Source organism: Oryctolagus cuniculus, chromosome 19 (assembly GCF_964237555.1).
Source record: "Oryctolagus cuniculus chromosome 19, mOryCun1.1, whole genome shotgun sequence".
Taxonomy (NCBI): domain Eukaryota; kingdom Metazoa; phylum Chordata; class Mammalia; order Lagomorpha; family Leporidae; genus Oryctolagus; species Oryctolagus cuniculus.
In genome coordinates, this window is record NC_091450.1 from 18,970,738 (window position 1) to 18,987,862 (window position 17,125).

Consider the following 17,125-nt stretch of genomic DNA (forward strand, 5'->3'; position numbering starts at 1 on the left):
CTGCAAAGCAAACACTGCGATTATTCATCCTCATAAAACCTCGGCCGATGCTTACTCTCCTGGTGCTGGCTCACCCTGCCTTTTGCTCCCACCCTCAGAGGATAACTTTCACTGTGAATGTTATCTGCAGTTTGAAATATGTCAATCAACAAAACATCTATGATCAAAGGGAACAAGGGCCCAACCACCTGGGGCCTCCTCGCTCCTTTTTTGGGCCCTGTACAGTCTCTCCCACAGAGTCCTAAGCAGAGAAATGAAAAGCATTTTCTTAGTCCAGACAAGTAATTTTGTCTCCAAAGAACAGAAAATTTGTTTTTAAGCCAACTTTACAAGTGGGAAACTATTATACCACTAACAGGCAAGGTTTTCATAGAAGCCAATGCTATGCTCTAGCCCAGTGACTAAACTGCAACTCACATATAAGATTAAGGCCTTGACTCTGACATAAGCACCAACATAACAAGTACATGGATGTTCAAAGCAGCTCTCCAGTGATGGTAAACAATTATGGAGAGAACTATGCTAAGAAGGAGGTCTCTAGAAATTAGAAAACGCTTGTCAGTTCTCTAAGGAGCTCCATTAGGGTGGAAATTTGCAGCTTTTTCAAAACTTGAGAGGCTGCCTTTGTGGGTCTCTTCTGTGCTTTGAAGAAACCCTGTAAAGGTGCTCTGCTCAGAACAGATTTCTTAGCAAGTAGTTTACTACCTATCCAGTTTCTTTGGCTGCAGGCACCCAAAACCATGGAGGAACAGTCCTGTCTTTAATCAAATAATCCCTTACCTGCAACACATGGGGCACTGCTTCTAATAACTCAATCAGCTTGGAATACCCATAGTCTGACACTCGGCATTGTTTTGCAAAATGATGGTGATAGGATGGGATGAAATTACTGATTGGTATGACACAAGATGGCTGGTTCTTCAGTAAATCAATCACTTCTCGACTGAACTGGATCAGCTGAGGGTTACCTACAGGACTTTTAGAACGAAGAAGCCAAGGATCTAGAGAAAAAAAGGACATCAGACAGATATAAAGTGTTTTCACAGAAAAAAGAAGTTTTCAATTTACAAACTGGCTGTTGATCAAAGATCCATCTGTAACTTGGTTATGGGGAACATAATTTCCCACAGAACCAAAGTTATAAATAGTTATCAGGAAGGTAGCCCAGGAAAATGTAATTAATCCATAGTGGAGTTGAAAAATGTTACCCAGAAAACCACAGAAGCAATCTCATGGAACTAGCATGACTCAAAAAAAAAAAAACCAAGTTTTTGCACCATCTCAAATGCTCACACCTAAAAACCATTTTAAGTAACAAAGGCATAATCCGATGGAAACTTGCATACAAAGGTGGAAGAGCCTTGTGGACTCATGGCCCAGGAGACAGAAAGGAGGGAGCAGCATCAGCTATGGGTACCCAGGCAGCCTAAGACTGAGAGTAAGGACAAAGAGGTTTGGGAAGAAACCTTAGTAACAATACTGCTCCTCTCCGAGGCGCCTGACGCAGGCAGTCTTCCCCAGCTGTCCTTACCTTTCTATCCGAGGGCAGGAGAAGGCAGGAGGAGAAGGGGAGGAACTGCTGGGGGCCAGAGAGAAGCAAGCACATACTCCTGCAGGCAGCCGTTTACAGTGCTGTTCACAGGCAGCAGCATTAGACACGTGACACTTGCCTGTACCTCCGAAACTTGCCCAAATCTAGGCCCAAATGCCCCAGTCCTCTCCCAGTCCTCTATGTTTAACTTTATTTTCATGTTTATCAAACTCAGAAATGGCAACCAAAATGAATTTCAAAGGTAAATCTGCATTAAGAGATATTTCCTTCAAATACTTGAAACTATTACAAGGCCAGTCAATTGACAAGCCAACACAGCTTTACCACATTAGATAGCTAAAGCGGTTTCTAACTGTGAAACTTGAGTTTTCAATTTATAACTTAATTTATGCTACCAAGTTCAAAAAGTCTAGCCCTGCCAAGCCCTCAGGATTTTAAGAGTTTGTAAAAGATCAAAGGAGACAGCTACAGGGCTTTCGCATCTGGCCAACAGTGTTGCTGTTGAAAATGAAGGCTGCCAGGCCCCTCCCACCCTCGCGGCACACAGGCAGCAGCAGAAGGACGGACACCTGACACCTACCTGTGTTGGGAGGTGGAGGCTTGTTGTGAATCCACTTCACGACCTTGACGCCATTCTGAGCCGTGGTGATATTCACACCAGGAATGCAAGTGATGAAGTGTTCCAAGGGAACACCCCCATGGTCTTCTTGCACTACTTCTAAACCACCAAACTCGGCAGCATAACAATCGGGAAAGCTAGAGTAGGGGGAAGAAAGGGAAGTTAAAGCAATGGAAAAGCAAAGCCACTACTAAACAGACAGCTTCAGTTTAATATATTCATTAATTAATAATTTTCATTTGAGTGTCCACAAACTTGATAGTTAGCATAAGGTCCCAGGGAGGCAATCACTCTGACGCATCCTGCCCCTGGAAATCCCTGAGCAGTTTTCTAGGAGGAGCAGTTAAAATACGGTACTGGCTTCTAAGTAAGTTCTCCATCTAATTTCACATACGCAGGCTTTAAAGCTGCTTAGTCCTGTGTTCATCTAGCGTCATGGCCCTTGTAAGTGGTTGGATGGACTTTATTTTTTTTTTAAGATGTATTTATTTATTTGAAAGGCAGAGTTCGGCAGAGGCAGAGAAAGACAAAGTCTTCCATCTGCTGGTTCACTCCCCAAATGGATGCAACGGCCGGAGCTGGGCTGATCCAAAGCCAGGAGCCAGGAACTTTTTCCAGGTCTCCCACACAGGTGCAAGGGCACAAGCTGGATGGGAAGTGGAGCCTCCAGGACTCGAACTGGCACCCATATGGGATTCCAACACAGTAGGTGGCAGCTTTAACCACTATGCCACAGCGCCAGTCCCTTGACTAGAATTTTGATGAACTTTTTTCTCTCAAGTCTTGAAATTTACAGGTATTTGAGGTTATCTGCATTATCATGGCACTTGAGCAAATTTCCACTAGAGCACTTGTGATACATCTCCAGAGAAGAAACTATCCCATTCATGTTTATGGTTCCCCCTCCCTTTTTTAAGATTTGTTTATTTAAAAAGGCAGAGATTGGGGCTGGTGCTGTGGCTCAGCGGGTAAACTCCCTGGCCTGAAGCGCCAGCATCCCATATGGGTGCCGGTTCTAGTCCCGGCTGCTCCTCTTCCGATCCAGCTCTCTGCTATGGCCTGCCATAGCAGTAGAAGATGGCCCAGGTTCTTGGCCCCTGCACCCGAATGGGTGACCTGGAAGAAGCTCCTGGCTTCAGATCTGCACAGCTCTGGCCTTTGTGGCCAATGGGGAAGTGAACCAGCGGATGGAAGACCTCTTGCTCTCTCTCTGCCTCTCCTTTCTCTGTGTAACACTGACTTTCAAATAAATAAATAAATCTTTAAAAAAAAAAAAAAGGCAGAGATTAGGAGAGAGAGAGAGAGAAAATATCTTCCATCTGCTGGTTCACTCCCCAAATGGCTGCGATGGCCAGAACTGGGCCAGGCCAAAGCAAGAAGCCAGGAGCTTCATCCAGGTATCCCATGTGGATGCACGAGCCCAAGCATTTGGGCCACCTTCTGCTGCTTTCCCAGATGCATAAGCAGGGAGCTGGATCAGAAATGGAGCAGCCAGGACTTGAACCAGCACCCATATGGGATGCTGGCATCAGAAGCAGAAGCTTAACCTTCTATACCACAGCACTGGCCTCTTACGTTTCTTACACTTAGCACACACGACTCATATTTTCCGGTTAAAGACCTGAATGAATGGATCCCATTTTAGATGTTCTGTAGCTGCCAGACTAAAATGTCAGGATGGGCTGGTGCTATGGTATAGTGGGTAAAGCCGCCGCCTGTGGTGCTGGAATCCCATTTGAGCACCGGTTCAAGACCCGGCTGCTCCACTTCCGATCCAGCTCCCTGCTATGGCCTGGGAAAGCAGCAGAAGATGGCCCAAGTCCTTGGGCCCCTGCACCAGCATGGGAGACCTGGAGGAGACTCTTGGCTCCAAATTGGCGCAGTTCCGGCCATTGCGGCAAATTGGGGAGTGAACCAGCAGATGAAGACACCCCCGCCTCCCGCACTTCTCCTATGTAACTCTTTCAAATAAATAAATCTTTAAAAAAAAAAAAATGTTAGGATGAAGCCTTGCCTGGGCAGAGGTACACAGAAAGGGCAGACTTTCTATAATGAGAACTAGGGCATTATAGATTCACAATGGCTTGCATATGGTTCACCTTAACAAAGGCACAGTGCCCTCGTGGGTCTGGAGAAGACTATGGACCTGGGGCGCAAATGTCTTCAGAGAGAGAATCACAAAGGGAATCTTGTAGGAGTCTGGATCAAATTCATGTTCACTGCAAAAAAGAGAAAAAACAGCTGACATTCCTCAAGGAGCTAAAAAGCTAACAGTAATTCTAACATGGTCCATGATCTTACATAAAAAGAAAACGGTGACGTACCTGAAATCCTTATTGGAACAATGCTGCCTGCAGACAGGCTCGTGGTACTCCAACTCTTCAAATATAATTGGGCTGCAATTCGTGGAGGAGCCATCATGTGACTGGGAAGATCCCAAGGGGCTCTGGCGGGCCTGACTGCTGGGTAAGAGACACACCAGCCGTCCATTTCCTTGTTCGCGGATTGCAACAGTGTCTGTTAACTTATATAGATCTGACACATTCAGCTTGTGTCCAAACCTAAAAGGAAAAGACATGCTGACATGGACACAACATTTTTCTTGATTACACAGAATTGTCTGTCCTGTTTAAGTACCAAGAACAGTCCTCCCATCTCCTTAAAAATAAAAATAGAATAATTTGACTATACATTCACTCACCACCAAACCAGTGGGATTTGCTACTGCTTGGAGTCATCTCTAGCTCACTACCCGTGACAATGATTATTTGGTAGCCACCACCTAACCCTGCCCACCTTCTGTAAATGATCTCACCTAATTTTCTGAGATGGTATGACTTCTCTCAACGTAGCTCTCTGTGCTTTCCAAATCCCTCTATCACTTCTTAGCATCTCTGCTCTCCTCAAGGGCATGCCTGTCCAGTTACCCTGTGCTTCAACAGCATGAACCACATGTCCTCTGAGACTGGACTCCTCCACTTGACACATGAATTCACGTCCTTTCTTGACTTCAACTTATGTGACCTCAGCCAAGTTACACAATCAAGCTGGGTCCCAGTTTCTCCATGTGTAAATTGGCGTTAGGATAATACAAGCTCACAGGGTTGAAGTAGGGAGTAAATGTGATTAACTGTGGACATGGTCTGGCTCGTGGTGAGTGCTCAATGTTACCTGATCTTACTGTTTCCCTCCAGAACCCTCTATCCACGCTCAGCTCTCCCCTCTGTCAAAACCACTCTCTCATTCTCTCCCCACCCGTTCTCCCTGGTGCTCTGATACTCCTGCCTCCTCTAAAATGAGAACCGCTGGTACACCAGGAGCTGCTTTTAAGCCCCCATCCCCAACCCCTACCAGTCTTTCAGCCCCTACCCTCTAATTTTATCCACAGGACTCTAGGGACAGTTCTGAGACCACAGCGGCCTCCACCTCACTCCCAAACTTCTTCCTCAGTCCCCTCCATTCTCCACACTTCTGGCACACTTTCTCCCACACACCTTCATTCTCTCACCCTCACCTCTTGGTTCCCACGTTTCCCTCAACCTGCTGGCACCTCCCATCCAGGTCTGCCTTTCTCTTGCTCTTCCTACCTTTGATTTTATCTGTTCCCAAGCCTTCCTCCATCACAGGTAGACAAATATCTTCGGAGCTCACTGCTCTCCCAAGGGAGCCTCCAAACAGGCAGTAGATTACCTGAACTCTCTATCCAGCTCATCCAGTGGTCCCTGAAAACTCTCATGCCCAAAGTCAGAATCAAAAGTGTGAATAGGCCGCCGCCGCGGCTCACTAGGCTAATCCTCCGCCTAGTGGCGCCTGCACACTGGGTTCGAGTCCCGGTCGGGGCGCCGGATTCTATCCCGGTTGCCCCTCTTCCAGGCCAGCTCTCTGCTGTGGCCAGGGAGTGCAGTGGAGGATGGCCCAAGTGCTTGGGCCCTGCACCCCATGGGAGACCAGGAGAAGCACCTGGCTCCTGCCTTCGGATCAGCACGGTGCGCCGGCTGCAGTGCGCCAGCCGTGGCGGCCATTGGAGGGTGAACCAACGGCAAAAGGAAGACCTTTTTCTCTGTCTCTCTCACTATCCACTCTGCCTGTCAAAAAAATTAAAAAAAAAAAAATTTTTAAAAAGTGTGAATACCTCCTAATCATGTTTTATTTTCCTATTTCTAATTTCACTGTACCACCAGCCTCTCATTCATACAAGGCAAAAAAAAAAACAAACCCACACACACACACACACACACACAACCTTTACTTTCTACCTGCATGCTACATGAAACTGGTTATTCCTGTATTTCTGACGTTGGAACCTGCTGTAGCATCTAGCTGCCTCCACTCCAATTTTTGCTCAGAACTGGGCCTGGTGCAAGCACTCCCCTCCTTCGTGTCCTGCCCTCCCCTGTGCATGCCGCTTCAGACACTGCTGCCACCTGAAGCCTGCCTGAAGCACGGTTACAGTCACCACCCCTCCCGCCCTCCCCCAATTCCTCCACTACTTAGGGACTGCTACAGCCCACAGGACAATGGTCCAGCTCCTTGCTCTTCTCTCCCCTCTATCCTCAAAGCACTTCCTCCTCCCACTCCTTTCTCAAGACATCGTCTTCATTATATTTAAGAAATGGTGAGCACCTTCTCTTCCCTCTAGACACAGACTCCTCGGGGTTAAGGGCTACTACTGTGTGTTGCACAGAGCCTCGGTCTTTCGCTAACACTTGTTTCACATCTTTTACGTGGTAGATGTTAAAAAGATGGTGTTAGGTCAGATTCAATCCTTGTGGTCCTGGAACTTATGGTCTAGGAGGTGCTCAAAAATGCCCATTTAACAAGTAATAAAACTAATCAGCCTAGAAGGAAAAAAGTACAGCTTTGGGGACTGAAATGTAAATCTGCTAAAAAATGCAAAGTTCCTAAAATATGTTAAACTCAAAATTTAAAACTGAACCAGTCCTTTTGTTTTTCTCACTTCCTCTACGAGGCTGCAAGTTCCTTATTAGCCACTACTATGATTTTGTGCATGAAAGCTACCCAATTAGTACTGACTGGTCAATGAAAATATAAACTTAACTTACTTTTTCTCATAGATATCTGTAAATTTAAAAAGAGGCAAGCAACAGGCAGGAGCATCTTGAAGAATAGACATTGTTTCAGCACTGTAAGAAAAAGTTTCAATTAATTAGAGAACAGACCTTTTCCTCTACATTACATTTTAAAAGCAGAGTGTGGGCTGGTGCGTGGTATAGCAGGTAAAGCCTCCTCCCGCACCGCCAGCATCCCATATGGGTGCTGACTCATATCCCTGCTGCTCCACTTCTGATTCAGATCCCTGCTAATGGCCAGGGAAAACCAGTGGAAGATGGCCCAAGTACTTGGATTCCTGCCATCCATGTGGGAGCCCCGGCTGTGGGAGACCCGGCTGAAGTTTCTGGCTCCTGGCTTCCATCTGGCCCAGACTCAGCCATGGTGGCCATCTAGGAAGTAAATCAGAGGACAGAACATCTCTCTTTCAAATAAATGAATCATTCTAAAAACATAGAAAAAGTTCATAAAATTAACACAATAGGTACAAAAATGTGTCAGTTTCTAATATTTATAATTTGTTTTTGCAAAAAAAAATTAAAGAAAGGATTTTAGAGACAAGCCAATGAAAGGTTAAGTCACAACCACACTCTAGGATTTTTATCAGACTCAGTTATGGGGTTTTCCACACCTAGAAAACAGATGACATTGATTACTTACAGGACAAACGCCTGGCCAATAATTCAGAGCAAATGGCAGAACAGTTTGACCATGCCTGCCAAACTGCAGGTTCTTCTTTTAAGATTTATTTGAAAGGCAGAGTTAGAGAGAGGGAGAGGGAGAAGGAGGAGAGGGAGAGGGAGGGAGAGAGGGAGAGGGAGGGAGGGGGAGAAGGAGAGGGAGAGGGAGAGGGAGAGGGAGGGAGGGGGAGAGAGAGAGAGAGAGAGAGAGAGAGAGAGAGAGAGAGAATGTCTTCCATTCACTGATTCACTCCCCAAATTGCTGCAATGGCCAGGGCTGGGCCAGACTGAAGCCAGGAGCCATAAACATAACTCTGGGACACAAGTACATGGGCTATTACCTTCCAGGGTGCGCATTAGCAGGAAGCTGAAATTGAGAGTGGAGCTGCGACTTGAACCCAGGGACTCTGATGTGGGATGTGGGTATAGGAAGTGGCCCCTTAATCACTGCACCAAATGCCCACCCTGGGTGTTTGACTTTAAGGATTTATCTTCAAGTCGAGAGTTTGGAGCCTTGTAGATCTACAGACAAATGTACCTTCTAAGACTTGAAGATAATTATTGTGGACATTTTAGAATTGTCAACTCTTATTGTAGAAGTCTATCTTCAGCACCTGTTTTAGACATGCAGCAGATAATTTTATTGCTAAGAACCTATCAAGTCTAAGCTCCACTTAAACCAGCTCCACCTTTGATTAATGACTTGACCAAGAGTCAAACGGCTGATTTCTAGTTCTATGAATGAAGAATAAGCATTACTGCATATGCGATCACCAGAGGATCAGGAATGTGATAAAATCTGTTTCTACGATTTCTAAATTTGTTTCTGGGGCAAACATTATTTCCCAAAATAAGTGAATTTTTTTTTACCTCAGTAAAGAAAGTGATTTATTAGCAGCTCCTGTGGCCAGTGAGACCAGGATCTTCTTGCTGCCAATTTTGTATCTGTGGAGGCTGTTCACTGCACTGATTGCTTCTTGTAAGTTTTCCATCTGAACCACAGCCTTGAGCTGATAGTCTGTGTGGGGGCTGAGCTCAACACTCTTCACCTGTAACGAGAGAGAACAGCGGACACTCAGGGACAGGTGTGTGGACTTCAGTGCTTTCACAAAGCAACCTGCCTGCACTCAGCACTTCTGCTGACCAGAGCGTAAGTGAGCTAGGAGGGGGTGAGCTTCAGAGATGTTAAACGAGCCCAGTCGGCCAGGTGCTGTGGCACACACAGCTCTCCAAGGCAGACTCAAACTCCATCACCTGCGAGTCTTTGGGGTCCTTTCCAGACCTTGCAAAAATTCAGAGCACTACCATTTTAGGAATCTGTCAAAGGTGCATATAGAGCAAACCGAACCTAAAAACTGAGTCAGATACAAAAAGATATAAACAAAAACAGCCAGCATTATTTGCAAGTCTTACTTTCTTATTTTAGCAGGCAGAGCTAACTAAAACCCATCACTTTTTTTATCTCCCCAAGCGTCTCTTACATCCTGGCTATGACAAGGTCTTCTCACTGCTAGATTTCTTGCTCTCTGGGGCAGTTTCCTAAGAACTGGATGTACAGCCCCACTCCTAGCAGACCAGAGAGAAAAGGGGAGAGTTCAAACCCACGCTGTAACATTCATATCCTGCCTGCAGTAAGGTTTGTCAAATTAAGTTCTCTGGACTTGAAATTCCATCAAATGGTAAAACAACAAGAACAGGAGTAAAAGGGTACCTTGCCATGCCTGGAAAACGCGTCCTGCACGAGCTGCAGCAGCTCCTTCCGGGATAATCTGTAGTCTATGTTGCTGACCTGGATGTCAGCACCATTCGCAAAAGGGTCTGGGCAGTCGTTTCCGTTGCTCGAATTTGCAACATTGAAAGCTAGTGGGGATGCTCTGTTTAAAAGGTTTGGAGACAGATCCTGCTTTAACACATATTGAGATGCCTTTTCCAAAAACCTCTGTGGGTTTAGATCTTGTCTGAAACTATATAAACAGCTTCCTCAAAACACAACCAAATATTTGGTTTTCAAATGCCTTTTTATCTGAAACATACTGATTAAGACTTGTCAAAAACACCACCTGCTGACCCCATATTAACAACCAGTAAATTATTTCATATCAAATATCATTTCACTCAATTAAGGCAGAAATGATAAGGAACCCTGATGAGCTGACTTTCTTTTTTAGGCACTTAGTCTTAGAAAATCAGCCTGGGATACCAATTTCAGTCATTAACCTTCCCTGTGGCTTTGAGAAGGCTGGATATCTTTGCCCTTATGCTGCAGTCCTTCTGTATATCTGGAAAACTGTTAGGTGAATTTTTAGATGTAATTCTACAAGTCCACAATCACTTTCTATAGTGATTCTTCACCAACTAAGCAGAATAAATGCAATGCTGGAAGGAGCTCACAAGAATGTGATACGGCCTTAAGGTTCCTGACAGTCGCCACTGCTTGGTGTGACTTCAGAAAGCTCAGATGCTAAGACAGTGGTTTACCAGGACACCTACTTTCCAAACAGCTGCCTACAAGGGGCCTCATTAGTAAGAATCACAACACATGCCTCTCTTTGGTTTTTTCCTCAACATAACGAGCATAAGGCCAATTTAACATGTCTCATGTCTCCCATTACCAGCCAGGGACTCCCAGACAGACTTCTCTCTCTGATCTCTGCCCACCAAGATTTTCATACAGATGAGGGAGAATGGAGAAGTGGAGAAATTTCCACATGGAGGCACGAAGCATCGCTCATAGCCATCAGCTGTTGACTACCTCAGGCCAAGGGGACTGGCAGGGGAGGGGTGAAGACTTCCACTCTGTGCCCTTCTATATTACCTGAGTTCTTCTCACACCAATGTACTACTTCCTAACCCTTCCTTCTACAGGTAACCACTCCCTTGGATCAAGCGGCTGGACTTACCTGGAAGACCAAGACTGAGGTGCGAGCAGAGGACCAACTTGCCTTGAAGCAATCAACTTGCTAAAAGCAGATGGGTAACTCACTTGAAATACTGTCTCCTCTTTATCTTTTTTCTCTACAGGGGAACTGCTAACACTTCGAGCACTGAGGCTCTCCTTTCTAATAGAAGGGGGAAACAAAAATCAAAGGGCAAAGGTCACACGTCTTCCTCCACTTTAAAGCAGCAACTATGAGAAAGAGCACTTTAACATACTTCTGATTGCTTCTGCAAAGTGACTCTGCCATCCCCAGGTGTTTGGACGCCGGCCCTGCAGCGCTGGCGTTCCCGTGAGGGGCTGCCACCAGCCTCATGTTACCGTGCTGGTGCTCACCGTTTCTACTACCAGACTTTGACTCCAGGCGGCACAGCTCCTTAAAAGACACAAGGGCAGTGGGGGTTTAAAATCTGAAGTAACAAAAGATGTGTCAGATCCACAACTGACTTTGAGTATACTCAAAAACTGAAATTAAGAAATATTACACACCAAAAGCAAGCAGGCACAAAAAAACACAGAAACCAAACCTACCATAAACTTCAGAAAGCAAGAGGTATCAAAATTACCTGTAAACTTTTAACATTTGTATTTTTTGTAGCAGATCCAGAATTTGCCTGTGACCCTTTTCCAGGCATGGCTTTGGCACTGGAAGATTGTTCACTTGCATCTTTGATGAGGCACAATTTTGGATTCTTAAGCTTTTTGGGAGACTTCACTTTATCAGTAATTGCATTTGAACTCTTTGTTTCACAGAGTTCTCTACTTTTTGGAGTAAATGACACAATGATCCTATTACCAAAGACATCTTCATTTTCCATTCGCTTCTGAGCCCGTTCTGCACTATCTTGATTTATGAAGCGGAGGATGGCACTGCAGCCTGTGATACTCAGCACTTTGCCACCACAATTATCGGACAGGCGTCGGAGCCTGTTACTGATGCTCTTGCCATCTTTATTTGCTGGTAGGTTATAAACATAGAGCAGAGTGTGGCACTGCTAATACAGAGGAAAAAAAAGTGTTACATCAGGTTAACTGAAAGGCACACATTCAATTTCAAAATAAGAACAAGTGACCTCCAAACTGTATCTAACAAGCCTGGAAGGGGGAGTGATGGTGATTTAGATGGGAGGGGAAACTTATTTACTGCTTACAAGGTAACAACGTTAAACACAGGAAGCTATATCTGGTATGATTCCATTCCTATAAATGTCCAGAAAAGGCAAATCTACAGAGATAGAAATGTTACTGGCTGCCTGGCAATGGAAATGGGGATTAAATTTAAATTGGCATAAGGCAGAGATGGGGACCATCCAGCCGCAGGCCTCACTTTAAGGTCCACAAAATCATTCCGTCTGGCCTCTGAGGCAATCACAGATGGGACCCAAATTCCATAAAATCTATAGCAGGCTAATTTTTTTTTTTTTTTTTAACAAAAAGACTTATTTATTTGAAATAGTTAGAGGGAGAGATAGGGGGAAACCTTCCATCCATTGGTTCATTCTCCAGATGGCCACAACAGCTGGGGTTAGGCTAGGCTGAAGCTAGGAGCCAGAAGCCAGGAGCTTCTTCTAGGTCTCCCACATGGGTAGCAGGGGCTCAAGCACTTGGGCCATCCTCCACTGCTTTCTGCAGGTAGCAGGCTAGTTTTTAAGTTATTACTTTTGTATGGCCTGCAAATTATGTTATAAATATCCAAATAGCCCCTGGCAGTAAAAAGGTTTCCCATTCTGGAATAATGGATCTCACACAAGGATGGAAATATTCTAACTGGTTACTAAAAATCATGAACTGTATACTTAAATGAGGTGAAGTTTGTGCTAAATAAGCATCTCAATAAAGGTATCTTTTTAAGATTTTATTTATTTATTTGAGAAGTAGAGTTACAAACAGTGAGAGAGGGAGAAAGAAAGGTCTTCCTTCTGTTGGTTCACTCCCCAGATGGCCACAACGGCTGGAGCTGCGCCGATCCAAAGCCAGGAGCCAGGTGCTTCCTCCTGGTCTCCCATGCAGGTGCAGGGGCCCAAGCACTTGGGCCATCCTCCACTGCCCTCCAGGGCCACAGCAGAGAGCTGGACTGGAAGGGGGGCAGCTGAGACTAGAACCCGTGCCCATATGGGCTGCCAGTGCCGCACAGATTAACCTACTATGCCACGCAGCCGGCCCCAAAAGGATTTTTTTTTAAAATCTATTTTATTTATTCAGCAGAGCTACTGAATAAACAGTCTATGAACTTAAAGAGTTTTTCTAACTACAATGGCAGCCACCAATTGTCAGCCTAGAAGTACTATGTAACAGTGGGTGGTCAAAATCCTGCCAGATGAACTGACACTTATGTACTAAGAAACAAAATCATTAAAGTACCACAAGAAAACTTAAGATAATTATGGAAAAGGTTAATCCAGAAGTCATAAAAGAAAAAACAAAAATGGGCTAAAATGTGAAAAATTTACAGAAGTATCAAGAGCCAATAAAATAGCAAACTAATATGTTTAACTTATTGCTACCACTATTAAGATATTTTGCACCTTGCTAATGATTAATAAAAAACAGTAGATACTGGGTTTGGTGCTGTGGCACAGTAGGCTAAGCACCCGCCTGTGGTGCCGGCATCCCATATAAGTGATTGTTCAAGGCCCACCTGCTCCTCTTCTGATCCCGCTCTGTGTTATGGCCTGAGAAAGTAGCAGAAGATGGCCCATATGCTTGGGCCTCTCCACCCATGTGGGAGACCCTGAAGAAGCTCCTAGTTCCTGGCTTCAGATGTTGTGGCCATCTGGGGAATGAAACAGCAGATAGAAGACCTTTCTGTCTCTCCCTCTCTCTGTCTGTAACTCTACCTCTTAAATAAATAAATAAAATCTTGAAAAAAACAAACACACAGATACTATTTTTTACCTATCAGGCTGGCAAATAGTTACAGGCACCCATTTATTGTTGAGAAGACTAATTCACTACCACCTTCCTGGAGGACAATTCGGATCTCTCTATGAAAACCCTGACCCAGACTTTCACAAGCTGGAACCTACCCTACAGACTATTACAGACTAGAAGACATGGGTGACCTTGCTAAAGACAGTGAAAAACTAGGTATACCCAAAATGTCCAGTAATAGGTAGAATGGTTAAAGACCAGCCATACAATCAGGTTGCAAAACAACACTCTGTTATTTTTTAAAATGTTGGTAGATCTATATTAATATATTAGTATACTGACATGGAAGTACATCCAAGCTATCACATTAAGTTTAAAAATAAGAGCCAGAGACCCAGAAAAAGCTCCTGGCCTTTGCCTGGCTTGGCTCTGGCCATTGTGGCCATTTGGGGAGTGAACCGTGGATGGAAGATCTCTCTTTCTCTCTATCTCTACCCCCTATCTCTGTAACTCTTTCAAATAAACAAATCTTTAAAAAAAATAAAAGCCACAGAATATAATACATACAACACTGTTTACAAAAATAGTTTATTACATTTTAAAATTCACAGGACAATACTAAACTGCTAGCTATGATTATTTCCGGAGGGTAAGATCAAGAGGGTTATTTTTACTTTCCACATTTCTGAATACTGATGTTTAAATTTTAATTAATTTTATTTATTTGAAAGAGAGATCTCCCATCCGTTGGTTCACTCACCAAATGCCCCTAATAGCTGGGCTGAGACTGGGCCAGGCTGAAAACAGGAGCCTGGAACTCAGTCTAGGTCTCCCATGTAGGTGGCAGAGACCCAACTACTGGTGCCATCACCTGCTGCCTTCCAGGGTGTGTATTAGCATGAAGCTGAAATTGGAAGCACAACTGGGACTCGAACCCAGGCATTCCAATATGGGATGCAGGCATCTCAAGCAGAATCTCTACCACTGTACCAAATGTCTGCCTCTTGTTTTTACAATGAATACACTGCCTTCTTAATAGAGGCTTTTCTTTTAACTTGAGGAGTATTAATCAATCACCAACAAAATTTATACTCTTCCTATTAACTCCTGAGACTCAAAACCCAGGCAGTACTAAGAAATACTTAGTTTACTAAAAATAAAAGGATGGGATGGGATGTTTGCTAGCAGTTAAGATGCCCACATTGAGGACCTTAGTTCAACTTCCAACTCTATCTCCTGATGCCAGCTTCCTGATATTGTGGACCCTGGGAGGCAGCAGTGATGGCTCAAGTGATGGGGTTCCTGCCACCCACATGGGAGATCTGGGACTGAGTTCTACGATACCAGCTGTGGCTCTGGCCATTTTGGGCATTTGGGAAGTGAACCAGGGGAAGAGAGCTGTCTCTGTCTCTCCCTAATAAATTTTTTTACATTAAAAGAGAAGACTAAAGAACATAAAAAGAAATGCATCTTAAATTATCACTCTAGTGAATGAGAAGAAACATCTGGCAAGACGGATTTCCAGAGTAGGCAAGATCCCACCTAAAATAAAACGTCTGACTTAAAGGCCTTCAAAGTTAGAAGTGAGTTCCTAACATGAGCAGAGGGAGGGGAAATGTAGCTGCAGCCTAAAGACTAAAAGCAATGACTAACAAGAAAGGCTGAGTTAGGAAGGAGCCTTAAAGAACCAGGGATGGCGGATGCCTGTGTGTCACCCCTTGGGGAAGACTCTGGAATCCCTAACTGTGGATTGTCTGTAGCAGATGTTTCATCTTGGGCCAGCCCTAGGCTTGCTGAGTACTAGGGACTGCAGCAGGACTACTGGGCAAGTCCTTGTTCATGCAGACAAAGGGCCCAGTCTCTGCTCTCCTGTAATCATCAGCAACTTGCTTACATATTCTAGGCTGATTTCTTCCTCTTTTAATTAAGGATGTCAGATAAGGTCACTCCTAAAATACATCTTCTAAAGTTATTAAATCATGTTAACACTGCATTTAATGTATGCAATTGCTCACTCTCCAGGATCATTCACAGTGTATCTCTTAATCCATTATTATATCTCATTAACAGTCACACCTATATTCTCCAAGCAGCATAAACATAGTTCAGCTTCACAGCAAACATTCTTACCCCGGACCAAGTCTAACCGAAACGCTCCTCCTCCTGGAAACACACTCACTCTCTCCTAGCATGTGGCGCAAACAGGCTACAGGGGTAGCAGTAACCTCTACACCTCACCATGCCTGCGCTCCACAGGAAATGCACGGCCAAGCATAAGCTCAAAAGCCTGTGGGGGCTGAAGGGTTAAATGCCTGAGAAATGCACAATTACTGTTTATGTGTTACCAGCCACACAAGACGCATGAACCCTCATCATATTCTCTACCCATAATACTCGGAAGCAAAAGGAGTAATGACTCTTACTCCATTATTTCCATCCATTTGTGCTAGCTTTGGAGACAGGGTAAGTTGTTGGTGGGATAATCTACAAGTCATTTCCCCATGGTATTCTGAAAAACTAAAAGCAAGATTCTTATGTATCAATTCTCTGTATGGTTGAAAGAGAAGAGCTGAAGGTTTCCAAGCCTTATTTCAAAATCTGACCTGCCTCCTACAAAGAACAGCCACCTTCCTCCCCACTCAATGTGTTGGCTCCTTTGTCTATCAAGGGCTGTCTTTCAGTCCCCAGAACCCAATACTGGAAAATGGCAAAAATAATGCAAATTCACTTACTGGCATTTTTAGTGGTAACCTGGGGGGCAAGTCAGAAATGAACTCTTCAAATCTGATTAGTTCGTTAGCATGGTGCAGCAGTGCTTCTGAGGCTTGGTTTTTATGGACCAAAATTATGTGGAAACCATGCCTGTGTCTTAGATCACTAAGTTCCAATGCAAAGTTGACATCAGCTAAAAAAAAAAAAAGACACAGACAAACCCCACTGGTAAACATGAGAAACACTTCTAAAGACAGACAACCCTACCGACACCCACTACAAAAACAAAGGCACGGCTGGGTTGTATTCTAGGTTGCTTTTCTCTCCTTGTTAGGACAGGAGCACGTTTCTAATCAAAGAATGCACATGGTAAAACAATTTTACCATACACGTATTTCAAGTTTTAAGACACATGCTACTTCTGGTATTAAAAAGCGGCAAATATTACTAGGTTGTGGAAACTCAAACATAGAAATTACTCATCTTGGATTTTTAAAATTAATAAATCTGAGCCCAGGGTTTAAAAAAAAATGCTTTCTTTAATAAACCAACCCCTCAAGAGCTGAAGTGCCAAGAAGAAAACCTTATCTTTCGTCTGCATGGTTCTCAGCAGTAAGTATCGCCATGCCCTGAGGATCTCAGCTTCTTTGAAGGCACGTTTTACTTGCATGTATTTCTAGCTCTAC

At 44.3% G+C, this 17,125-nt stretch overlaps 1 protein-coding gene across 6 annotated transcripts in view; it reads right to left on the reverse strand.

The window, feature by feature from the left end:
- MARF1 (meiosis regulator and mRNA stability factor 1) overlaps positions 1-17,125 on the reverse strand; it is a 46,890-nt gene that overhangs the window by 17,099 nt on the left and 12,666 nt on the right. For 4 of the 6 annotated variants that reach the window (XR_011384668.1, XM_008257798.4, XM_008257795.4 and 1 more), the window contains exons 7-17: positions 16,460-16,632; positions 11,423-11,851; positions 11,075-11,232; positions 10,822-10,980; positions 9,633-9,795; positions 8,792-8,970; positions 7,235-7,315; positions 4,496-4,732; positions 4,271-4,390; positions 2,133-2,308; positions 781-1,001 (exon numbers count right to left, since the gene is read on the reverse strand). Coding sequence is in view for 5 of the 6 variants with exons in the window: in XM_008257798.4 (XP_008256020.2) it covers positions 781-1,001; positions 2,133-2,308; positions 4,271-4,390; positions 4,496-4,732; positions 7,235-7,315; positions 8,792-8,970; positions 9,633-9,795; positions 10,822-10,980; positions 11,075-11,232; positions 11,423-11,851; positions 16,460-16,632 (2,096 nt within the window). In the remaining variant the exon portion in view is untranslated. The remainder of the gene's footprint in view (positions 1-780; positions 1,002-2,132; positions 2,309-4,270; positions 4,391-4,495; positions 4,733-7,234; positions 7,316-8,791; positions 8,971-9,632; positions 9,796-10,821; positions 10,981-11,074; positions 11,233-11,422; positions 11,852-16,459; positions 16,633-17,125) is intronic. The other 2 variants (XM_008257796.4, XM_008257797.4) reach the window with 2 other exon arrangements.